Here is a 26,404-nt window from a genome sequence, read left to right as displayed (position 1 = left end):
TCATTCTTCTACAGAGATCCTCAGACCTGTGTGATTAAACACTCCTCACATAGTAACTGGCCCTCATATCTGAGAGTATGAGCACATTGGCAATACATGTGCATCTGTGGGACCCATGCAATAGTCATTATTTTAAAATAGCAATGTAGTTTTTTTTTTATATACATAAAAAAGCAGGACCATCTCAGTTCAACAGAATCCTCTTGTGTTTTGTGGTTGTCTTTACTGAGGTCTAATTGATCTGTTTTGACACCAGGCATGGCCTTGGAGGCAGGGCCTGTTTAATAACACAAGCCCCAGTCGGTCGGCCAGGTCATCACTTGTGTTGTGATTGATTCACTCACAATTGGTCTTGACGCCATTTTCACAATTTGAAAATAGACTCAGGGTGCATGAAATCACATTTATTCGAGGTGTGTGGCACTGTTTTGTTCCTCTACATACCTTCTGTCATGGTTCATTTAAAACAATGAGCTTTTGGTGTTTCCAAAGCCAGTCTGAAGAATACACTTGTCCTTTGCTAAATAGCATTTTTCAGGGTGGTCTCCCTGTTCATTAGTACTGAACCTTTGCAGAACCTAATATGCCGTAGTGGAAAGCACCATGAAAAGGTCAGACAAAGTGGCCTTATGTAATCTCCAGCCTCTCAAAGGGCACCTCTATTCACCTGGTTCTTTCAATGTAACTCCAGGGAAAACATATACAAAAATGTCCGTAAACGTAGCCCAAAATGGAGCACTGTGAGAAAGTACTGTCGTGTCGGATTGTATATATGTAATTCTACGTAGTTCACCTTGGCCTTCCGAGTGACTAGTGTGTGCTGGCCAGCAATCATACTAACTTCACATGGGAATAGTTCAGGGAGCTGCGATTAAATGGTTGCAAACTAATTAACCAGGATATCATCTAATAGTCAGATGTGCTGCTTGACAGCTCTCCATTTGATGTGCATTGTGCTGAATTAACAGTCAAGTGAAATGCAATTACTCTCCTGTTCCAAATGTGCTGTACAATAGCTGAAGCAGACGTGCACTGGCAGACTCCCCTACTGTGCTTGGAAACCCAACTGTAGGTTTGTTCCGGGAACTGTTTACACTACCCGCTCTGCTTTACTCCCTCCATGCATTTCCAATGAATTTGAAAACAGCCTCCATGATCGCTCGCGTAGTAAAACAGGGCCCCCCGTAAGCATACAGTGTGTTTGTGTGGCTAAATGGTCCCAACTTCTAAGGAAGGGCCTCGACTTACAGACACCCTTTTGCTATATAAGATCTTCCTACAGTATGTATTACCCAAGTGGCTATAGATGCAGAATGATTTAAACAAATCTCCCAGTATGCACCTGGGAATTCCTCATTCTCACCGTAACCCCTTAAGTCTCACCCAGGGCTGGGCTGGTGTGGGTTTTTTGCATTCATTCCTTTTTTCACAGTGCAATTTTCAATCGCGATGGTAACAGGACGTACCATTTGAAAGTTTTAAAACTCACGGTTCCATCTGTGTAACCTATTTTAAGATGCCATTGCTTTAGCGACAACAGTTCCTTATTTTGTAACATGTGGGTGGCAAAACAGGTTTGGCTACCGTTATGCTATTTCATGTTACAGATTTGGTAAGCAAAGACATCAGCAATATGGAAATATGAAGTTTAAAGGGAGAGATAATTCAATGCTATTTCAATGCCAGTACTCATAAACTAGTCTACTGATCAACAGCCAAAAACACATAATTTGCTTTGCCGGAGTTTGGTGGTCTTGCTGGTATTTTGATCCGTAACTGCTGCCTTAGTTGAATTTTTTTAGTTCCTACTCCTTTCCAAATCCCAGAGAAGGTCAAAGGATGCTATAAAATCCCTCATTGTGTTTTATTTGGTAGGCTACTAGCGGCGTGATGATGATAACGTGATCTACAAATTTGGACTAATCGGAAAAGATTCCAGGCGGCACGGATGGTTCAGTGGGTAGCACCGCCTGCATTCGAATCCCGGTCGGCCGGGGCCTCTTTGTGAGGAGTTTGCATGTTCTCCCCGTGTTTGTGTGGTTTCCTCCGGATACTCCGGTTTCCTCCCACAGTCCAAAGACATGCAGGTTAGGCTGATTGGAGAGTTCAATGAATTTGACCAATTTAACTATGAAGCTTGAGATTCAGACTCAATAATGTACTAAGAACATATTGTGCGGAGCAGTCTGGGAAGTGAGTGAGACTGAGGTGTAGAGTATGTGTGATGGGAATTCTTAGTCATCAGCCAGAAGGAAATCACACTTGGAAGAATTTTACAGCATATGCCCTGACTCGCATTCCAGAAACAGGCACATTAAGCTCGGATTCACAATTCAGTAAATATAATCATGCTGGAATAGTGGTGCTGAGAGTACTAATGATTACAATTTATTACCTTTATGACTTCCATTACTATCATCACAACTACAGATTATACTGCTTGTACACCTACTATTACAACTATGACACGTATCTGCTGGTGTCCATATCATGTATTGCAAATACATGAGACATTTGACCCAACAGAAAGGAACGAGTGAAAAGGCATTAAATTAAAGGTACAATAGGTAAGATTTTTGTGTTAAAACATTAATACATAAATAAAAGACCACTGAAAAAGGCTAATTGACATGTTGACTCACCCTCTGCCTGTGTTTATAGTCCCTAAATTAGGGTTTCAAAGTGTACATGAGACGGGTGCGTGGGGGTTGGACCCAAAATGCACGACTCAGAAACAATGAGTAGATAAAGTCCCGTCAGGGCTTTATTCAGGACGAATCCCAGGAGAGTGGTCAACACAAGCAAAGTCCATACACGAAGATCCAGCCAAACAAACACCATTCACACACCATTCACTTGGGGCGGCTTGTAGCGTAGTGGTTAAGGTACATGACTGGGAGCCACAACATCAGTGGTTCGAATCCCGGTTGAGCCACAATAAAAATGATCCACACAGCCGTTGGGCCCTTGAGCAAGGCCCTTAACCCCACATTGCTCCCCGGGCGCTGCACTGTGGCTGCCCACTGCTCCCAGGTAACTAGGATGGGTCAAATGCAGAGGACAAATTACCCCACGGGGTTCAATAAACGTGTATCTTATCTTATCTTATCTTATCTTAAACAGTAAACAAACAAAAAGCACGATGCCGAGGGAAGAGGCGAACTCGTAGTCGGTAGACGTGCAGGAAGGTCCGGTAGCAGGAGAGCCGTCAGCGGGGCAGAAGTACAGGCGGACGGCAGGCAGAGTTGTAGTCAAGGGCGATGCGGAAGTCGAAACCATGAAACAATCAGTGAGGCAAAGGTACAAAAACGGTAGGCGAAGACGTGGTCAAAAACAAACGATGGTCAACAAAACAGAAATCAATAATCAGTGGTCGGTAAACAGGCTTGGATCGTAACGTGTAATCAATAACAGTAATGCTCAAGCGTTGCGTTGAAAACAAGAGGCAGACAATTTCACAGTGAACAGTAGCACGACTGGGATATAAATGCAGGCGTAGACAGGTGTAGACAATTAGTTCGAGCGCAGCAAGGAAATAGAAAACAGGTGCGATGGATGACAAGGTAATTAGTAATCGTTAGTAATAAACCTATCCTGCCCTAGCATTAGTAAATTAGTAAATGACATGCACGAGAAACATAAGGTAACATGAACACATGATTAGTTTGTTAGTTCTACCCAATCTAGCGTTAGTAGTTTTAGTAAATAGACAAATGGAAACAATTAGGGTGTCAATGACAGAAAGAGAGAGAGAGAAAAGGCGGAACGCAAGGTTTGCGGAAAGACATGTAAAAGTGTATGTTTAAACAGTAACCAGTCTACGTAACAATAAACATAAATCAAAACATAACACAAAACGAAACTAAGATGATAACCACTCAACATAACAAGGTAATATAATCGTAACGAAACATAACTAGGGGAAAATAAATCGTAACAAGAAATAAACTAAACAACATGACGAACCTAGACTAACATAATACATGATAAGACAATACGAGACTAAGACAAAATGAATAAACATAAAACAAGGCAAAACAGACCTGAAACGTGACAGTACATTTGTCAGGCCGTTACTCTGTATGAAAACATTGTTCAGCTGTACAACAATTCAAGCTCATTGGTTGAAAATCGGTTCTAACTGCCAGAGCCTGGGGGCTTATTCTGATTGTTTGTGTAGCTGCCCAAATTGCACTCCAGACAAGTGATCACTGAAACTCTGTAGATTATTGCTTATTATCCAAGCGATGTCTACATATCTAATTATAAAACCATGCCAGTTTGTTATCAGTAGCAACAAGCAAATTAGCTGTACTTAGCTTGACAAATTTACAAATATCCACTTGGGGTAAAATATAGGCAATACGAAAATAATAGCAATTGCGCAAGCGTTGTGCTTCAAGAGGATATTTGTAAATATGGGAAGGTAACTAGTAAGTTTACTGATAGCAAACTGGTATTGTTGTGTAACTAGATAGTATACAGAGTTTCAGTGATCGCTTGTCTGAGTGCAATTTGGGCAGGTGCACATTCCTTGTTCAATCATCCATGTTTTGCTAAACCTTTATTTCTCACAAACTGTAAGTTACAGTTGCATCGTTTGTGGTGGACTATCATATCTCAGTTATATAGCCACCTAGTTATGTAGCCAAATAACTTGTTTGCTCACAAAATAGTTGGTTAGCTAAAGTGAAAACATCAAAGATACAAAAAATATAAATAGTGTTGTGTAGCACACCAAAGTCAAAATTTCATAAAAACACCTGTTCGCTGAACATTTACTTACAAGAACACTACGAAAAGACGGCAGGCTCTGTTGTGCTTGTCACTGTCAGTTTTCCAAAACAGTGCACGAGTGCACTGAACTGTATAATAACGCTTTATATTATGTGTTAAAATTTGTAGACGGTGGGAAGCTTAAAAAGTGTCGTTTGTTGTTGCAATTCCTCTCTTGACCGTTAGGGGTCCGAAATAACCTATTGTACCTTTAAGTGTAATTAGCAGCAAATGTATAGCTTTGCCACACAAAAAAATCCCTCCGTTGCTGTCTACTTCACTTATCGTTTCAAATGCAGCCCTCTAGTAGAAGACCAAGCTTCCCATGGGAAAATCTTGTTTGATGTTTTATGTTTGAGCATTATCCTGCTTCTAATTAATGGAAGTCACAGCCTTTCCAATAATATTAGCCTGTGAATCACATTATTAATATTGAATTTATGATTATCACACCATGTCTGTGTTCAGTAGCACATGGGGCAGCCCTGAAGTCCATTATAAAGTGACAGACAGCATAACCATGAGTGGGACAAATTAACTTTGCAGCATTATGAGAGATTTTGATATAGGCTTTGGATAAAAGCAGGGAAATCTGGATTCATCTGTGCTCTGAGCAATAAAGATGTAAAGTGCTCTATTATGTGAAGGATCAGAGGACAGATTTGTCTGGGTTTCTCTGATCCAATTAAATGGCTGGAAAATTGATTTCTTAATCTGGGATGTTGAAGAAATCACTGTCAGGCATGCTTCATCACAGTATGCTTTACAAAGCAGTAACAGCCTGTTTTAGAAAGCACACTAATAATCAGACAGGTATAATAACTGTGATCATGTATGGTGCAAATAATTAAATCAAGACAAATGAAGAGGTTTTTCATATCAGCACCAGGGAATAATTCTGCTACCAACCATATATTTTTGGGATCTTCTGTTTTCTCCTAAATTTTTCACAGCCAATTCCCAAAATTGTCAAATGTCGCTTTCATCGATATCATCCACCAGAATCCTGTATTGTGAAGACAACTGCTTGCTTCCTCTGATGCTATCAATGCTAACAACTTATTTTTTCACATGGTTTGTTGTGACTGTGATTAGTTACTAGGCAACATAACACGCTTGGAGGAGAGTGCTATTTTGGTTATTATACTGTTGGTACGGCTCGCATATTACCAATAGCTGTCCTTGGAGATCAATGAGAAGGAGAGACCAGCCCAGTTGACTAACCATTGACTAAGCAGCCAATTTTGTCCCCATTACTAGCCACCAAATGATTCAACAACATTTCGACCTAATTTGGACTGGTCAGCTCTGTCCAAAACTTGATGCCTTTACTAGCTGTGTTACCAGGGCACCTTGAATGGATACCTTTCTATCGTTATCTCTGAGCTCCAAATTCCCAGAATTTCCTTTTTCATCTGATTTACTGATCGATGAATATTTACAAGCAAAAGATAAAGGTGCAAAATGCATCCAGTCACTTTCTAGGCCATATTGAGGTTTCATAAGCAATGCTGCTGTAATTATTTATGTTACTGTCACCTTCCTGTCAGCTACAACCAGTCCTTCTCCTCTCACCTCTCTCATTAACAACACGTTTCTGCCCACAGAACTGCTGCTCACTGGATGTTATTTGTTTTTCGCACCATTCTCTGCAAACTCTAGAGACTGTTGTGTGTGAAAATCTCAGGAGATCAGCAGTTTCTGAAATAATTAGAACAGAAGTGAACCTCACCTCTAAACGGTACAACGTTAAACATGACATATTTCTTAAAATTTTAAACAAAGATGACTTTTGATAAAAGATTTTACAGAATAAAAGAAAATAATAAAAAATAAAAAAGGCCTGCCACACAGCCCAAAAACATAATGGATCCACGTCCATGCTTCACAGTTGGCGAGGTGTTTCTATCTTTTTTCTTCAAACATACCTTCTTTGGTGGTGGCCCAAATGTTTTGGTTTCGTCAGATTAAAGCACAATGTTCCAAAAGGCTTCAGGCTTCTCAATGTTTTCTTTTGCAAACTTCAGACACTTAATTAAGTCGTTCTTTCTCACAACTCTGCCATGTAGGTATTTGTTGTTTAAAATTGTTGTCCTGTGAAGAGCTAGACCTGTGTTTGGCACTCTTTTTTGCAGCTCTTTTGCAGTGATGTGTGATTTCTCACCAGGTATCAGGCCATTCTACTTAGAATTGTACTAACCTGACTCATGTGACGAGTAAATCACCTGGGTCTGGGCCTTAGGTAATCATTTAAAAAGTACATTTTTAGGGATGGACAAAGAGTAATTCAAAAGGGTTCCCAAACTTTTGTACAGGGCCCTTTTTTAATAGGGCCCTTTCCATTTTTTTATCATTTTTATATATATAAAGCAATCTCATGTTTAACCCTACCATTAAGAGTTCAGGTTTGCTTTCGATCATATACAGATTAATTGTAACAAACATTTAAACCAGGGGTGCCCAAATTTTTGCACCTCATTCTATATACATATTTCTGTCTTTGTGGCTTTTGTGAGGTCATCTTGGGGCAGTCTTATCAATAAACTTATTAATACATGGAAATAGCCATGCAAATTGAAAAGAAGGCCACAGCATTGTAGAAAGCAAACAGCTAGATACAAGCTATTTGCCAAACTATTAAAAGTATTGCTGAGTAAACGCTGAGAATGAATATTGCAGAATCTAAAGCAGTCTGCTGCTTAACATTTAATAGACTAAGAGAGAGAAAGTGATTATAAAATGAAACTGAAAGTTACTGAGCTCCTGTGGCTTTATAACTATAAAGGGAAACTTAACATCTTATTCTTATTGTTTGAAGAATGATACGAAAAGTTTGTCATGTGGAGATCAATTTGATTGTGATAAAGAAATTTCATAAAGAAGTGACACACTTTATTTAAGGTGCATATTCACATGTTAACAGTGTTCATTCTCTTTCAGGTTCAGCATGTGGCCTTGTGCAGGGATGTGTGACGGAGGTATTTGTTCCAGTAATCCAAGCCTTATCTAAGACTGGAGGAAAGCTTGAAAAAAGACACCAAATTTTCTGTCAAGGATAACAAGTGTTTTCTACGTTTCAATCAGTGTTTGGAGTGAAATAACTCAGACACGGCCACTAAGCACCCAAGAATAGAGGCTGAAAAGGATTATGCCCATATAGCCAACAGCGATACCAGGATATAACGGCAACAGTGCTTCCCTGGTCTTTCTCTCTCTGCAAGGATGGATGACCCATACCAAAATAATGTGTACCAGCAGCAAGGCACTGATGTAGTCGGAGACAACACCTACTCCACTTACGGGGAAGGAGGGCAGGACGGTTATGGCTACCAGACAGACTACCCCCCTCAGGAAGAGGACGCAGCCAGCGATGCGACCGAAGGGCATGATGAGGAAGACCAGATGTATGAGGGAGAGTACCAGGGCATCCCCCACCCTGACGAGGTCAAGGCCGCCAGGCGGGCGGCGGCAGCGGCAGCCAGGGAGAAGGCCCGGGCGGCCGCCTCTGGCATCCGGGAGGAGGAGGAGCTGGCGGACCAGTACGAGGGCATCATGGAGGACTGCGGTCATGGCCGCTTCCAGTGGACGCTTTTCGTGGTGATTGGGCTGGCGCTAATGGCCGACGGGGTGGAATGCTACGTGGTGGGCTTTGTGCTGCCCAGCGCGGAGAAGGACATGTGCCTTTCCAATTCCAAAAAAGGCATGCTGGGTAAGTCATGAGTACATTGAAGCAAAATATTAGTCACCATTTTGACTGTTCTGTAGCAACAGATAATCTTTAATGGGTAATGGTTTGCTTGGAGTAGGCTACCATAAGTTACAGCTGTGCCAAAGGGATGTGAAACAAACCAATAGCCTCAGATAATTTTTTTTTCTTTTCATTGTGACTTACATTCTATTTAAACTATTTACCTGAGAAATGAACCAAGATTTTAAATATTGTATTGGTAACACTCTACAATAATAATGGTATTAACTAATGTAGTAGTTAACTAACTACTGAGAAGTTAATCTGTCTGGTAGTGTATTTGTAAATCATAAGCCATGTTAACAACAGCATCAGTTAATCAAAATTCCTACTGGAATGAAAAAAAACTAAAAAAACAGTTAGTGTGGCCAGATTTTCCAGTTGTTTCACTTGAGAAACTGTACACAGTCAAGCACTTTTGTATCACTGTATATGCAGGCATAATGAAACAAATAAGACGCAGTTTATAAATAACTTGGAATAAGACAATAGACCAAGTGACAAACTAGGACCTACAGCTAAATGAGACATGGAACAGAGACAATTACATGAATGCAATAACCAAACTATTTCTAAAGCCATTATTTCATCTTTGTCAGTGCTTTACTAGGCTTCATTAATTTGACCTTTTAAGCAGATCAAATGCTCTAAGGAGGTGAGAATGGATTACGTTGAGACAAAGAATAATGATTGTGTCTGACTGTGTCTTCTTCAATTACATTGACTAAAGAAAGCTATAATTAAGGTACAGGTATTTGAGTAAACAAAGTGTGGCCTAAATGGAGCAAATCAGGTATAAAAAACATGCCTATTTGCAGCTCATAAATGTTATGGTATTTTCCATAAATACTAGTTCTGCCATATGCATACTTGTGTATTTTGCCCACAAAGTCAAGTGGGCTGTCAAATTAAATGGTTGAGGCATAGCTGCTACCGGAAATAAACTTTTGCCCAGTAGGTACTTGAGTAAGCCTGTAAATGAAAAATGTGCCTTGGCAAATTAGTTAATGGTGCGGTCGATGGCACAATTAATCTGGCTGCCTTGCTCATTCCACTTCACATCAATATATTCCTGCTTAGTAAGGCGGGGGAGGGATTGACTACGAAACCTGAAGGGGTTTTGTAGCATAATGACGGCTGATGCATGCTACTAATCAAGGAGAGTGTGACCGCTCAGCAGTCCAACTTTTCACGGCATGGGCGAAAGCAGCACAGGGGAACCTCTGCTTTTCTCATTTATTCTCAGTCTATAGAGTGAAAACAGATCAACTACTAGAGTGAATGGTCTCACTGACTAGGAAAGGATCTCACTTAAAAAAAACATCCTTCGAAATAATAATTTAATTTAAAACATTCAATCCCACTCTCTCACTCTGTTTGAGCCCTTGCTTAATTTATTTATCATATTTTTGTATAACCCTGCTTGTGGTCTTATTCTAATCACTGTGGCATCTACTGTATTCATTTATTTAAGTACCAACAGCAAAATAAAAATCAGAATATTCAAAGCAAACACTGTAGTAGATGATTCCAACATGAGTTGTTCTTGAGAGAGAGTTTCTTTGTAGTTAAAGAACTGGATTTAGCTACTGCTGCACAACTCAAAGGGAAATGGAAAATATCTGATATTGTCAAAATATCTCATATTCTGAAGGATATTTTTACTATGACACTATCAGGTCACCAGTCTCACTCAAAGAGAATTTTTTTGTCCTCTTTTGTTGCTTTTTGGGTCTGCAGAATTCTGAGTCAGCAGGTGGCTTTGTAATCGATAGCCTCACTCCTGACCTTGCGTTTTGGAAATGTAAACCTGCTGCTTCACTTCTACTTGTCACACATCCAGATCAGCTTTTACAGAAAATGCTGCTTGGCACTTAATCTCATGGGCTCTCAGCCACAGACTTCAGCTACGTCTCAAGAACTTAACTTTGAACAATAAAACCACTGGTCCCTGTAATATAATGGAAGACTGCTTGTACGTGTCTCCAAAACAAAAGATTTCTGACTTAAAATATTAAAATGTTGGTGGGCCATACATGCATATATGCATATGTTTAACTCTGAAAAACATCAAATAATATACTTCACCAAATCATCATGGCTGTAGTCATATAGTTGTGTTGGTTAAGTGAATTAAGGGTACTTTTTATTTTATTTATTTTTTTTTTACAAATGACTCACCCCTTTTTGACAAATGGTGCTTTACTGAAGAAAATGTTTTATTGTTCCTGACCATTCTTTGTAAATAAAAAGGTGATGCAATGCCTGTACTATTCACCTGTAATGAGTAATCCAAAAGGTTTACTCAAAAGAAGGAGCAAGGTATGTGCATAGGCATTACAGATCTTTGTGTAGACATGCAAGTGAAGTTCAGTCCACAGACTGCAACTGTAGATGTAAATTACACAGGACAGCTTTGCGATTAGGTGCTCTTCGACATGAAGCATAGGGTAAAGAGGCACAAAGCCTGACAGTAATTTAACAGGGAAGAATGGCATTACCTTCAATAATATGTAACCTATTTTAGAAAAGCCAAGGTAAATTGTAAGTAATACTGGCTAGTATACGGGCAGACCTTATTAGTGGAGTAATCCAGAGTGAGGTTTGTACCATGGCCACATGGGCCTGTTAAGCTGCTTATCCATGCTGTAATTAGGGCCCTGTAGTAAAAACAAACAGGATGGGAGAGAGGGTCCATGAAATTCACAGCAAACCCATGGTGCTCTGCAGGCCAGTGAAGACAGGCAGAAAGGCCCATGGGCTCTTTTGACTCTGTAGCTGTGCTCTGTACTCTAGTTATGCAGAATGTAACATTCTTCTTGGGCAACTTCATAATAGAAAGTGCACTGACTTTGGCCAGCAGTTCTTCAAGGATAAATTATCTCATGGACAACTACTGTTCTACAAAATTCTGAAATCAAAACAATCCTTTTAAAAGAGTATAACATGATCACTAAAACATAATTTTCAGCCTCTTACCAAGTATTTTAGCAGACCTAGCATTTAATAATGAATTGAGATTGAAATACATTTTAGAAAGATGGATAAACTCAAATTAAATTTTTTCAAATGCTGACCATATGCCGGAGAAGCAATCTCTCTACAAAAGCAAATAGTACAATATTTTATGTCATATTCTTGTGTGAAACTGTGTGAAGTTTTTGCTCTGTTGCATGCAATTCTTTTCAAATGCCAAGATAAAACCTCTGTGCTAGATCCTCTGTGCTAGATCCTTCATCTTTTCTAGGGAGTTTTTGAAGCACATCGCTTTCACTTTCATGGGTAAATGTCAATGGGAATTCTATGCATATAAACAGCTCAATCTGAGAACATCATGAATAAAGATGTTCTTACAAATCCCTGAGACATAGGGGTGAGAGAGTCCCCTAGTGGACACAAGCTTGATATGCAACAGTTTCAACTGGTCCCGTAACACAAATTACTACTTGTGTTTAGACTGTAAAGAGTAAGCAAATATCATTCAAATAACATTCCCTGACACATTAAATCATTGGGAATTAACTGGATGGGCTGTTATTTTAATGTGGGACTGTTAGTTTTCAAAGATATTCCTCATTCAGACACGCTTATCCAGATCAATTTCCCATTTGGGAGTAGGTACTGTACAGTGAGTTTATTAAATCTATGCAGAATGAGGGCAAAGAGTGTACTGCATCAAGTGCATGGTTTGCTGATACTGAACAATATAGTGAAATGTACTTTCTATGTGGCCACTGCCAACACGATAATGATCTTGTTCAGTGTCCTGACAGCCTTCTTCTTCTTTCTTTCGATTGCAGGATTGATAGTGTATGTCGGAATGATGGTGGGGGCTTTTGTGTGGGGCGGTCTGGCAGACAAGATTGGACGTCGGCAGTGTCTGGTCACTGCACTGGCCATCCACTGCGTCTTTGCCTTCCTCTCGTCCTTCGCCCAGGGCTATGGCTTCTTCCTCTTCTTCAGATTATGTTCTGGTTTTGGGTGAGAAAACAGCATTGCATTCGCTAGGGCCTTAGAGGGACATTTTCTCAGCAAATATACGATATAAGACAGACATAAGCTTTGCCTGTGTAAGTCCATACATTATATTAAGCCACCACCCATCAACACAACATATAGTAATGTTCAGTATAAGGTTTTTACCTAATAGAAACGTAGTTCCATCAAAGTGCAGATGGAAAGACAGTATAATAAACATAACATTATAGAGCCCATAGCCGTTTGGCAGCAAAAAAGTGATAGTTTCAGATCCCCAACACAATATACTTTCCCAATTGTCTACTTTGAATGAGGACAAACCCCACATCAGCAATTCAGTCATAGCTGTACAGTCATAGAAGTATTTCTTCTTTGGTTAAAATGACAATAGTGAATAATGAAAATGACATCGTATCCTCCATGGAATTCCACCTTTCTCCTTTGTGTGAAACTTTCAGCTTACTGCCATCATAAAAGAATGCAGTTTGGATAATTAGACTTTGGAAAAATTCCCTTTGGACTGTGTAATGCCCAGGTATACAGCTGTTATCGGACAACAATAACGATCTATTTAGGAATCCATACAAGCCAAAATGCAGGGTAGTGCCAGTGCTTCATGTCATTATTCCCTGTTGCTCTTGAGCTGTGTCTGTGTGAGACAGAACATTTGTGACTGTGTGTTCCTCTCAGTATTGGAGGCTCCGTTCCTATTGTCTACACCTTCTATTCTGAGTTCCTTACCATGGACAAGAGGGGGGAACACCTGAGCTGGCTGTGCATGTTCTGGATGATGGGAGGACTTTATGCTTCATTCACTGCCTGGGGCATCATCCCACACTATGGTATACCTCAAAAGATATTACAGATCTCACCGGTGGTCACCCACTGAGACTAATCACGTTGTCATACCTGCTTATTTGAATCCCTCAGTGAATAAGTGCGTTGTATCCTCCAGGCTGGGGCTTCAGCATGGGCAGTGAGTTCCAGTTCCACAGTTGGCGAGTGTTTGTGCTGGTCTGTGCTCTGCCAGCCATCGGCTCCCTCGTGGGCCTGATGTTCATGCCAGAGAGTCCTCGCTTCCTCCTGGAGGTACCGTGAATATTTACTGAGAAACAGAATCTGAATCCCTCAGTATTCTCATTAAAGTCTGGATTACAGGAAATATATGCTTCATTCTATTTCAATTGAAGATGTTCCAATATTGATATTGAGAATACTGCAGTCTATGTATTCCTTCATGACTCATTCATGACTATTATAAACTGTGTTCATAATAGTTTACATGCTCATGTTTTTCAGAATGCGAAACATGATGAAGCCTGGATGATCTTGAAGAAGGTACATGACACTAACTGGCGGGCGAAGGGAGAGCCAGAGAGAGTATTCACAGTGAGTGAACCTGTGCTTCATTGGCTTCAAACCTGCACTTTGCTGTACATTCCACTCTGCAGCCTTATGAACTAGAACAATAGAAAACCATCAGATTGCGGGCTCCTACATTGACATTGGTGCATCTGCAGTTCTGGATCAAAAGTGCACGGTGCCTCTGCAGTCGATATTTGAGAACTCAATGATGGAAAATGGGGCACCAAGTTGTTCATGGATGGAGGGTTTCGTTTGGCATGGTTTCTCTGACTGATTGCTCAATAGCAGCTCATCTGGTCATCCATTGAAATATGTCAGCACTCTGTATTCTCAAACCTGCAGTGATGGGGTCGGACTAGAGTTTCAATTAGCATTCCAAATTCGGGTGATATTTGGGTTAAAATTGGAATACATTATTATTTTCTGTACTCAGGTCTCTCAAATAAAGACACCAAAGCAAGAGGATGAGTTCATTGAGATTCAAAGCTCCACTGGAACTGCTTTTCAGCGCTGGATGGTCAGGACAATGACTTTGGTCAAGCAGGTATGCTAGGGATCTCCACAATGACAAAAAGCTTAAGACAGGAGATTAAACTTTGCGGCAACAGTAATGTGCGTATGTGTGTAACATCATGATGTTACATCTCCCATGCAGGTGATGCAGAATGTAATGTCCCTTGCCTCTGCTGACCTGCGTCTGACTGGCCTGTTTATGGCCATCATATGGTTTACAATGGCCTTCAGGTAAACAGCTCATTTTAAATGTTAGATACTGTACAACAACCAGTGACATACCTAAATGCATTAATTTTTTGTAGCTGCGCTTCGGTAACTTCCATGATTAAGCTATAGAAATGTTCACTCCATGAAGGCAATAGGGTGCTATAGCAGTTTCCAGGTCATGACACAGACTCCAGGTGATGACATACAATGGAACACCTTTTATTTATCATAAACTGTGGCTAAATAAAAACACGGAGGACAAACTCAATAATTTCACTCAAGCTAATTACTCATTGTAATTTTATTGCAGAGCAGCATATGCCAGGGTAACAGTAAATGTAAACATAAACACACAAATACAATGTAAACTTGTGACATTTAATACTTTGTTTTTCAGTTACTATGGTCTGTCAGTGTGGTTCCCTGACATGATAAAGTACCTGCAGTTTGAAGAGTACGAGTCGAAGGTGAAACTGTTCCACAGAGAGAAGGTGGAGAACTTCCACTTTAACTTCTCTTTGGAGAACCAGGTCCACAAAGAGGGGGAGTACATCAATGACAAGTATGGGACACAACTCATCAATTACTTTACTTATAAGACCTAAGATGTAAATGCAATATATACATTTACATGAATGAAGTGCCGTCTTTTATGTTGCCTCATCGACTAATGTGCAGTATCTTAGAGCTAATTGATAAATGCGAATTATCTTTTGCTACTTTAAAGAAAGAGAAACTTAAATATTTTCTGCTGGTGATGAAACTATATTCCTTTGCGCGTAAAAATGTAATTATGGTTAGTTTTCATATTATTCGGATTTGAAATAGATGTGAATGAATGCATTATGGATACTTTTTGACTAAAATAAATAGAATCTGTCATAGAAAGTATTGGTATACATCAGATATGCAGATAATGTGTTATGGGTGAGCATGCACAGACTCTTTTGCATACTCTTTTTTCTGTCACTGTTTAAATACTTACAAACTGCACTGTATACTTGTAAAGCTTTTTAGTAACGGCTGTGGATTTCGGTTTTCTATTTCATCACTAGGTTCATCAACATAGAGATTAAATCTGTCAAGTTTGAGGATTCACTGTTTGAAAATTGTTACTTTGAGGGCATCAGTTCGACTCAGACGTTCTTTGAGAACTGCACTATCAAAAACACTGTCTTCTACAACACAGGTAAGACATATTGGAAGTTGCAAGCTGTTTCATTTTCCAACAACGTTAACATGACATGATGTCATCTGTAAGGTTGTGTTTGTGTTTTAAGTGTTATTTTAAATACCATTTACAGACTTGTGGGAGGAGAAGTTTATTGACTGTATACTGGAGAATGCCACATTCCTGCATCCCAAAAAGGGCTGTCATCTAAACTTTCAAGAGGAAAACGATATCCTGATATACCTAGTCAGCTTTCTGGGAAGTCTGGCTGTGTTGCCAGGCAACATCATATCAGCCCTTTTTATGGACAAAATTGGAAGGATCAATATGATTGGTGAGTAAAGAAGTAGAAGGTAACGAACGTCTTATCATTTTTCTGCCTTGGAATGTTGAAATTTGGTGTGCTTGAAAAGTGGCCTTGTAATGTAGCTACAAGGTTGCTGGTTTGATTTCTTGGTCAGTGCCTGCCATTGATGTCGAGGTAGGGAATGACATCAAATGCATTAATAACTGCGCTATTATGAAAACCTAACTTCAAGCAAATGTAAAAAAGTTTTGTGGCACAACCATAAGATCTTTTTGAGAGTGCAGCAATGTATATAAAAAAATCACCAAGCAGACCTGTACCACCTGCACAGAATTAAAAGTTGGAAAATATATGTTTATGTACCTCTGTTGGGCTCCCAGTTTGTCTGAAAAAGCCTTTAGAAATATTTCACTGCACATAGGCCTAAATATAATTTTCTTTCTACACATTTAGTCTGTAGTATACTGAATGATGCCTTTCCTATTCAAATTGGAGGTCAAACGTTAATGTTTGAAATAGTCCTGAAGCAGATACTGAATCAGTGAAGACGTCATCTTCTCCCTGCAGGTGGGTCCATGCTCATCTCGGCTGGCTGCACTTTCTTCTTGTTCCTGAGTTTCAGCCAGGCCGCCATCATCGCTTGGCAGTGCCTCTTCTGTGGCACCAGTGTGGCAGCCTGGAATGGCATTGAAGTTATCACAGTTGAGCTGTACCCAACATCTAAAAGGTAATGGTGCAGATCATGCCCACGAGGCAGGGGAAACACTGCTCTGTCTGCTAAATCGCCCCTCTAATTTGAGCCAATGAGCCAATATTATATGCAAGTTATATAATATAAGCTCCGCTCAATTAAGCAGGCTAAATAAGGGAATACATGTCCATTATCAATAATCGCTTTAACTTGTTTGTTCTTTTAAATACTATATAACAAACAATGAAAACTGAAACAAATTTCAATTAATCAAAGAATTTTCTTTTTCAAGGAAGACCTAACCAAGATAGCAGCTGACCTGTGCTATTTCAATTTAATACAGACCTTCAGGATTCAGTAGCCTACAATGCTACGCTCTTCTCCCACAGTGTTATAAACAAGGCATTTACAATTACCCAGGGATAATAGCTCCTCCAATGTCTCTTTTTATAAGCCTTTAGGGTATTAATCCCAGAGTGGTTATGCATAACTCATCTGTGAGTGTTGTCTTTTTGCAGAGCTACGGCGTTCGGGGTCCTGAATGGCCTGTGCAAGCTCGCCGCCATTTTGAGCAGCTCAATCTTCGCCGCGTTCGTGGGCATCACTAAGGTCATCCCCATTCTCATGTCCTTCTCTGCACTGGTGTGTGGGGGGCTGCTGGCCCTCAAGTTGCCCGAAACACGTGAGAAACTCCTCCTGTGAAAGGTCAAACACAGGTCAAAGGTCTAGGTACTACACAAGTACAGTACAGCGGATTGAGCAAAGTTGAGAGAAAGACTGACAAAATGGCAGACATGCTGTTTCCAGACATCAAGGGGGTGGAAATTTTCCATTACCTAGTAGCATTATATTTAGCTAGTGCCCCGTTATTTTTGTTAATATTTATTAGGCCTCATATCATATGGTTGTATTGAATACTTCACTAGAACGTGTGCAGCCACCGTGTGCACACAATGGTTGTATCTTGAAAGCATTTCCTCAATGAGAAGTGATTCAATTTCACAACTTTTTTCCACAGAATATTGTAGCATTTCTTAAATAGTTATACTGTTTTAAACTCTCCTGTACTATTTTTAGTTTGTTCATGTTGTTATGTTGTTTTTCTAACCTTGACACAGCAATGTGAAGGTTTATGTTTTCTTTCCCTTTGTAATTTATTTCAGTAACTCTGTGTCACGGCATACATATACTAAACAGAAATCGAAACATAAGGATTATATATTTTTACATTTTCACACTACATTCATTGCATTGAAAATGAGATATAGCATTATACAGTCTTTTTTTTAAAAGCTCCTATAAAGCTCCTATAAAGCTTTAAAAAGCTGCTGATTGAGATGCATGTGTGTTGATGATGCAAACAATATTTGTGTCCTTTTAAATGTTTGAAATGAAATTAACAACAAAAAAGGTACTCTGAATGGTGATTACTGTATGTCTCGCTGTAAATACATATGTTCAAATTGAATTGTAGCCACTGGCAGCATAAATGTACAATCATTTTAGTAAAGGATCCATTCATCTGGTGCTTGTGATGAGCAGTTACTGGACAGTCTTGAGTCTTGAAGAGTCCCTTCATTTTCAAAAGAAAATACAAGTTTCATTCCACTGTAAATGTTATTATAAAAATTGTTTCTATCACAGAAACTGCCATAGTTCATAGTGATCATGTAATGTTGCTTCATAGCTGAGTATGACTCATTAATGTTCAGTGTTACAGTTCATTGAAGGACAGCAAATACAGTATTATTGAAACTAATATATTTAAATCCAAAGTTGAAAATAATTGTATTATTTGTCTTTGCTTTAGCAGAAGCATAGCTTTTGTTGAGGTATCATTCCCTTTAGATTTGTACTTTGAGTTCCACAAAACAATCAAAATATCTCATGTGATCACCAAGGACAGGAGTTCCTCTCTGAATGCATGCATTCAGTATGTAGTGTGATGTGAATCAAGCCACAGAATGTTGGCCTTATCTGACTGCTACGGTCCAGACCAGCAGTGTGTATGCAGACACTAAGAAATCACTCAAGCTTTCCTGGAGCCATCTGTTTGAATTGTACTATGATAGTAAGAACAGTCTTAGGTTTTAAATGTGTTTTAAGTTAGTCAATTAGTGTTTCATTTATGGTGTTAAATTATGGCCATAAAACTGTATTGTTTTTATATTTTATTTTAAAAAGACTGTAATGGAAACTGTTTCTTTCATTTTCTTTTTTTCTGGTTTTGTTGTGTGATGGTAAAAATAAAATTCTATCAATACACTTGAAGGCTTTTGAGTAATTATTGGAACATGGACAGACAATTCTTTATTTAAGGCAGCAGTTAAGTATTTTATGGAATTAAATAATCCAGAAATTAATGGTAGCTGCATTGTTTGTCCTCTGTCCGTTTTAGTGTATCCTCTTCACAGACAAGTAGTAAGGAAAAGACAGAAGCAGAAAAAGATGCATGAATTGATGAATTGTACCACCAGAGGGAGACACTGCCCTCTGTAAATATAATTCCACCAGTCAACACAAGCATCCTTACCCACCAGAAAATACATCAGGAAAATACATAAGTGTGAGATCAGGAATTATCTTACACATGTATGAATAAGCAAAGGCACAAGATGAAGCCTGAAGATTACGTTTTGCCATCAAAAATAGAATGAAAATGTACAATCAGCACTGCCCTTGTTTATAAAACACAACTTAACAGAAACATCTAGCTCATGAACTATTCAAACTATTAGATTCAATGAAACATAACAAAGATATCCAGATGCACTCTGGAACAAGAGATTAGAGGTATTTTCCCCTGTGTGGCAGCTCCCGGTGGAGGTGGTCAGGATTGTGGTGCTCCTGTGGCCCCTGTCCCTCTCCTGCTGAGGGCTGTAGAGGCCGCAGTGACCCTGTCTGAGATGGCTAATGGGGGAGAAATGCTGGGAAGTAGCTGTATGCGGACAGGAGCCAGTCCAACAGGGCTCAGGGGCCCCAGAGTGGCAGTTATTGAACTGCCACAAACTGGCCTTGTCAGTCCTGCCCACTGCCCAGGGGATTCCCCTCTGACCTTCCTGTTAGCCAGATGTGCATGCAGTCCCCATGCACAGGCAGGTCTAAACGATGTGCATGTACTACTCTTCAGCAGACGGCTCGAATGGACTCCACACATACTGTACCTCTTCTGTGTAGGTGGGTAGTACAGTTGGTCTGTGCTGTGTCTTCTCTGGAACGTGTGTGTGTGGGTGTGTGTGCATGTGCACATTTTTGTGTACACATTTAGCACTTGTTTGTTTGTGACTGAGTGTGTATGCCTGTTCGTAGTAGTGGACTTGTATTTATTTCTCAGGTCATGAGACGCAAACATATTTATCAAGCCTTTTCTGCAGAAGAGCACTGAAATGTAACGTTCCCCGTGCATAGCTTCTCACACCCCTCTCTGACACACTCTGAAGGCCTGATGGCAGTCCCATATCTGTGCTGGTGCCCACGGAGCCTGCAGTAACTGGGTGAGAAGCACAGGCTAGACGGGCGTGGAGAGAGCGCTCACTGCCCTGGCTCAAACCTGTTCTGCTCCTGACAGACGGGTGGCTAATGATGTGTGGGCTGTGCTGGCGGGGCTGTAGTTAGAGAGAGGATCTATCACGGCTGTCATACTGCGTCTGAGAGCAAACATCAGGGAGAGCCAAAGCCAGAGAAAACGTGCTTCCAAACTCCACTCTGTAATTAAACATTTATTAGTGGTGCTAATCCACTGTGGAACATGCTATAAGAACATGGGATTTGATCAATTTCATCGGTATCGTTCATTACAAGCAGTCCCGGTCCCCTGCCGCTGAGATACGTGGCACCACTCACCGATGGTATGCTGCCGATATGGATTTTTCAGTTTTATGAATATTTCATTAGCGGCAATTTCATAGGGACTGCACGTGTAGCCATAAGATATCTTTAATTGCATTCTTTTTCACTTGTTACCATTTCCGCCCCTGTCACTCACCTAGGGAAGGGTTGAGTGGGAGGATGATGCCATCATTTGAGGAGATGAGATAATGGATATGTTCTGGAAACAGAATGCCATTCCTGGGTGGTGGGGTGCACTATGTCGGTGGGGATACTGCCTTGGTTCAGTCAGTGATCCCAGTTCAGCCCTAACAACATGAATGCTGTGATAATAAATGACCTTGGTGGTGTTGGATTCATTGGACAGCAGTCATACTACCTTACACTATTATCCCCCTTCCCCCTACCCACAGCCACACTCACATACACATACACCCCTACCCACAGCCACACTCACATACACATACACCCCTACCCACAGCCACACTAACATACACATACACCTCTACCCACAGCCACACTCACATACACATACACCCCTACCCACAGCCACACTCACATACACATACACACCTACCCACAGCCACACTCACATACACATACACCCCTACCCACAGCCACACTCACATACACATACACCCCTACCCACAGCCACACTCACATACACATACACACCTACCCACAGCCACACTCACATACACATACACCCCTACCCACAGCCACACTCACATACACATACACACCTACCCACAGCCACACTCATATACACATACATGCCTACCCACAGCCACACTCACATACACATACACACCTACCCACAGCCACACTCACATTCACATACACACCTACCCACAGCCACACTCACATACACATACACATACATGCCTACCCACAGCTATACTTATAGACATATACACCCCTACCCACAGCCACATACACTTGCATGTAAACCCCTGCTCTGAGACCCCCAGTTGGGCCTGTTCAGCCTCTTTGGCCATTCCTTCCATGTCCCCGAACACAGTTTCTGAGGCCTGCCAGACACGCAGGCCTTTTAGCCGTCCCTCTGCGCGTGTGAGAATCGGGCATGGCTGCTAATTTGTTAAGTGGTTTCATCTCGTTCACTCAGAACTGGGATTCTGCTTCACTACACATCTCTCTCTCTCTCTCTCTCTCTCTCTCTCTCACACACACACGCACACACACACACACACGCACACACACATTTAAAAAGCCTTCATGTCTTCATGGTCCTCTGAAATTAAATGCCTTACAGCATTAAGGTCATGCTGTCACTCGGGCAAACAGATATCACTGAACACATCCTATTATTACTAATCAACCAAGAGACCATTTACAAAATATATAGACTATAGCATATCATTTGAAGTGGTTACTCAAAGGGTTATTCAGTGGTTATTTTATTCACAATCAACAATTGAGAAATGAAAATTTCATCACAAAGTTGAGAATGTGCTAGAATGTTCGAAAGGATGCAATTACCGTTTTTTACAATCGTTTTCACACTTGTCTCAACGCCATGTCCACTTTTTCAAAACACTTAACACATTCACCATATCATTAGACTATGTGAACTAAACTGTGGATATTTTTGCATTGCTTTCATACTAAAGGCAAAAGTTAGTACAAATACAGCAAATTTAGCAGACATTTAGATACTCTGTTCAAAACAGTTAACTTTCAGTTCAGAACCCAATAAAATTCTGATCATTGTGGAAGGAAATATGCTGCATTTTGGTAAGACAGATCATTCAGATTTGAGCAGAAAGTTTTTGTTTGCAGCCTTGTTACGATCTATACAAAAGTGATCATACTTGCATTGAAATGGGCATGTAGCAAGGGTAAATATAGATGTAGTTGTCACTGAAGAGATTTTTCCACTATTACTGCTGAAACACCTTGCTGTCATTTCAGTGAACAACCTACCCAGGTCTTTTTTGTTTGTGCACCGTTACCACATATACAAAAGGGGCCACCTTTGGATTTGCATTTGCATTCTTTAGCCTTGGTGGGGAAAATGGATGCAGCCAGAAGTAGAGGAAGAAGACATCGTGGAAGAGCAAGAACAGTTGTGTCTGATGAAATCAGAGCCACAGTCAGTGATCATGTGGTAAATCATGGTCTGTCCCTGAGGGAAGCGGGTAGAGGGTTCAACCAAACTTGCCTAGATCCACAGTGGCTTCAATATTGAGTGATTTTCAGGGAAACCAACAGGTACTATACAGTATTTACAACATTCTGACTGAAGGAATTGATGTGTATATTACATTACATTCCATTACATTACATTACGTGGCATTTAGCAGACGCTCTTATCCAGAGCGACGTACAACAAAGCAGTACTGTGATTTGAGAAGTCTCCAGAAAAAGCAGATGTATCAGAGCACATTTGTCTTTGACTCACTACAGGACCCAGCAGCTACCTCACACAGTCACACAGGGGGAAGGGGAATAATGTTTATGCCTCAACAGGAGGTTACAATAGTTGGGATGGTCATTGTCAACAACAGCATCAGGCTAAGAGAAATACGCAACAACATAATCGCAGACAAGAACATATTTCCAAACATTGACAGTGTAAGCACTACAACCATTTCAAGAGTGCTACAGAAACATCAGATCAGAATGAAACAGTTGTACACTGTCCCCTTTGACAGGAACTTCTGAGGGTGTCAAGGACCTCAGGTACCAATATAGATAGATAGATAGATAGATAGATAGATAGATACTTTATTCATCCCGAGGGAAATTTTAGGCATCCAGTAGCTTATACATACACACATATACACACATATCTCACACACATAAAGATCAAAATCACTCACAGAAAAGTAAGAAGTAAAGAGCATGTGAAGTGATTACAAAGGAGTAGTCGGGACTGGCCCTGTGATATATTGAATATGAAGTTTATGAAGGTATATGTGAAGGTTTAGGACCACCACCCACATGAACAGATGTCACTTCTAGATGCAATACTGCTGGGTGTATGACATAACAGTGGAACACATCCAGGGCTGGATAAGGCACGGAAAAATATGTTTTCCTCAGTGTATAGCAAGAGATAACATTCGGAGTGATGTTGATGAAAATCTATGGTCAAATTCCATAGGACAGCATGGATGGGCCAGGCCAACAGTAGACTTTTGATACTGATAGGTATAGGTGCGAATTACTGATTGTTATTGATTGTAATGTATTTTTAGTAATTGATTGTATTGTATTCTTTTCTGAATTACAGTATATTGCACTGTGAGAACAAACGTCAAAATACTGTAAACCCTCTGAGGAATACTGTTGCTTTTGTGATTTGTTTCTTTATCATATATTGTTTTACATTACACAGTAAAAATTGTTATTCTGGGTTTGCAATATAGTAAAACATTCGTTCATTTACAGTTTATTGTAATTTACCACACTCAGTCATGCCATCTATTGTGAGAGGCAAACCAACAGATCAAAAGTTTCTTTAGCTGCTTGGCTTGAAATATTTGTGGATGCAAAAATAGAGGAAAGGGAAACACATAATATATTTATTTAGCAATGCTCCAAGTTGTTTGTGTTTTGTAGTTCATTGAACATTGAGTGACAAAGTAGTCTTATGGGAGAAAGCATATGCTATAATTACGGCAGCACGGGAGTCACTTTTGGGTGAAATATTACGTGTTTTGGTGCATTTTGCACCAAAGGTTAACTGATGTGCTCAGGTGCATGTTTCAAAAGCACACTGTGTGAAGAGTTTTGAAAAAGAGGACATGGTATTGAGACAAGTGTGAAAACGATTGTAAAAAACTGTAAAAATACATATTTAAAAATCAAACAGTTAACACCACAATTTAAACAGAAGTTGACAGAATGCAGGTTTTAAAAGTAATAAAGCTGTAATGTGTAACAAAAGCCAGTAGATAGCAGTGTTGAGAGCTTTTTGGATCATCCTTCTTCACCTCGACACATTCCTGTTGTTCTCTGGTTTGTGTCAGGAGGTGCTTTGAATACATCCTGCTGAGGGAATAATCTCTACACTTCCCTGCCCATCCTGGAAAGAGGAGAGATTGATGACAGTGTGTAAACAGTGTGTGTGTGTGTGTGTGTGTGTGTGTGTGTGTGTGTGAGTGTGTGTGTGTGTATGTGAATGTGTGTGTATGTTGGTGTGCGTATGCGTGTGTGTGTGTGTGTGTATGTGAATGTGTGTGTGTGTGTGTGTGTTTGCGTACATTGGGGGGATGGGTGAGACTGAAGGCCTAGGAGAGTGACTTGTTTGCACTGTTCTACCAGGGCGACATGGCTCAGGCAGTAAGAGCAGTTGTCTGGCAGTCGGAGGGTTGCTGGTTCGATCCCCCGCCCGGGCTGTGTCTAAATGTCCCTGAGCAAGACACCTAACCCCCAAATGCTCCTGACGAGCTGGTCGGGGCCTTGCATGGCAGCCAATCGCCGTGAGTGTGTGCATGAATGGGTGAATGGAGAAGCATCAATTTGGATAAAGGCGCTACATAAATGCCTGCCGTTTGCCATTTTACCATTTCTACCCTAGAAGACTGCCCTCATTCTCTGTGGAGGATTACAGTTGAGTTGTGGAACAGCATCTACTGTGTTTTCGTCAAATTTTCTTTTTTCACTCATGCCATCGGATGAGACATATTCAAGTAGTCTAAATCTGAAGTTGCATTTGAGTTTATTGTGTGTGGTTGAGCATGGTTGCATGTGTATGTTTGTGAGAGGGAGTGAGAGAGAGAGAGGGAGAGAGAGAAAGTGTTTGGCAGGGTTTACTATTTTACAGTAACATTGGGGAGTGCACTTTAAACACCTCAGAAAGTGATAACAGGAGGCCACAGGCTTTTGAAGCCCTCTTGTTTGTTTACGGTGACAGGTATGTACCCGTTACATTTCTGCGGTGCCACATGGCAGTGTGCATCATTATCGATCGGCGTGTCATACAAGATAATGCCGAGCGTAGCCTTGTTGACTGCCTGCGGTCGAGTCTGCAGGCAGGAGGCTTGCGGTCAGGCTGCAGACGGTGAAGCTATGCAAGGGGATCGGCCGCTGTGTACAGTGTGTGCAGCCACGGTTACAGGCACTGCTCCTGGCCCCTCCCCTCTTCTCCTGGTGCTCAGTCTAAGCCCCCCCCCCCCTCCCCTCCACTGACCACAGATGCACTCTGGGCCACCTGCCCCCTTAGCCCCAGGCTAATGGAGTCTGAACTAAATGGAGATGTCCAACAGAGGGGACAGTAGCAGCTTCACTCTACCTGCTGATAGAACGTAATCAATCCCGTGCAGTGGACACAAACTCAAACACAAATGCAAATGCAGACATGAACGCAAACACTAACCAGCCTGCAGACACACAACCTGCAGACACACACTAGACACAGGGGTCCCCAACTACTGCCAATGGCCAAGACTGTGCTACTGAATCTGATTTATGTTTTTATTTTAATAACTTGGAAAACCTCTTTAACCCCGAGCACAAAGGCCTAATTCGTTTTCTCTATTCTGATTGTTCCATCAAAGCTCTGATTTATAATTCTTGCATGGTAGGGGATGAGGCTTTTAAATGTGGGATGAACTGGAATCATATTTACAGTATACAGTAAGAGAACCTGTGAATCTTTGTGACTTACTGTTTTTTTTTCAGTTATTGTAATATAATTACAGTAGATATAGACTATATATCTGAAACTCATAAAAGAAGAATTCTAAAAACATTTCCCTCAAACATTTGCCTGCTACATACAATTATTTGTTCATTTTGATAATGCATCAAAGCCAACATACCTCTTTTATCCTGGCAGGGAAATGGTCT

General features: G+C 40.6%; 1 protein-coding gene across 2 annotated transcripts in view; it reads left to right on the top strand.

Annotated features, from left to right (window-relative positions):
* Positions 1-19,024, top strand: part of LOC133130735 (synaptic vesicle glycoprotein 2B-like) — a 28,768-nt gene extending 9,744 nt beyond the window's left edge. The window contains exons 2-13 of one of the 2 annotated variants that reach the window (XM_061245540.1): positions 7,717-8,485; positions 12,325-12,505; positions 13,193-13,344; positions 13,458-13,591; positions 13,802-13,891; positions 14,301-14,411; positions 14,523-14,611; positions 14,988-15,152; positions 15,646-15,779; positions 15,895-16,095; positions 16,636-16,795; positions 17,278-19,024. In XM_061245540.1, coding sequence (XP_061101524.1) covers positions 7,999-8,485; positions 12,325-12,505; positions 13,193-13,344; positions 13,458-13,591; positions 13,802-13,891; positions 14,301-14,411; positions 14,523-14,611; positions 14,988-15,152; positions 15,646-15,779; positions 15,895-16,095; positions 16,636-16,795; positions 17,278-17,461 — 2,088 coding nt within the window. In that variant the 5' untranslated portion in view covers positions 7,717-7,998 and the 3' untranslated portion in view covers positions 17,462-19,024. The remainder of the gene's footprint in view (positions 1-7,716; positions 8,486-12,324; positions 12,506-13,192; positions 13,345-13,457; positions 13,592-13,801; positions 13,892-14,300; positions 14,412-14,522; positions 14,612-14,987; positions 15,153-15,645; positions 15,780-15,894; positions 16,096-16,635; positions 16,796-17,277) is intronic. The other variant, XM_061245541.1, reaches the window with a different exon arrangement.
* The last annotated feature ends 7,380 nt before the right edge of the window (positions 19,025-26,404 follow it).

Source organism: Conger conger, chromosome 6 (genome assembly GCF_963514075.1).
Source record: "Conger conger chromosome 6, fConCon1.1, whole genome shotgun sequence".
Lineage (NCBI taxonomy): Eukaryota > Metazoa > Chordata > Actinopteri > Anguilliformes > Congridae > Conger > Conger conger.
This window is presented reverse-complemented; position numbering and strand designations above follow the sequence as displayed.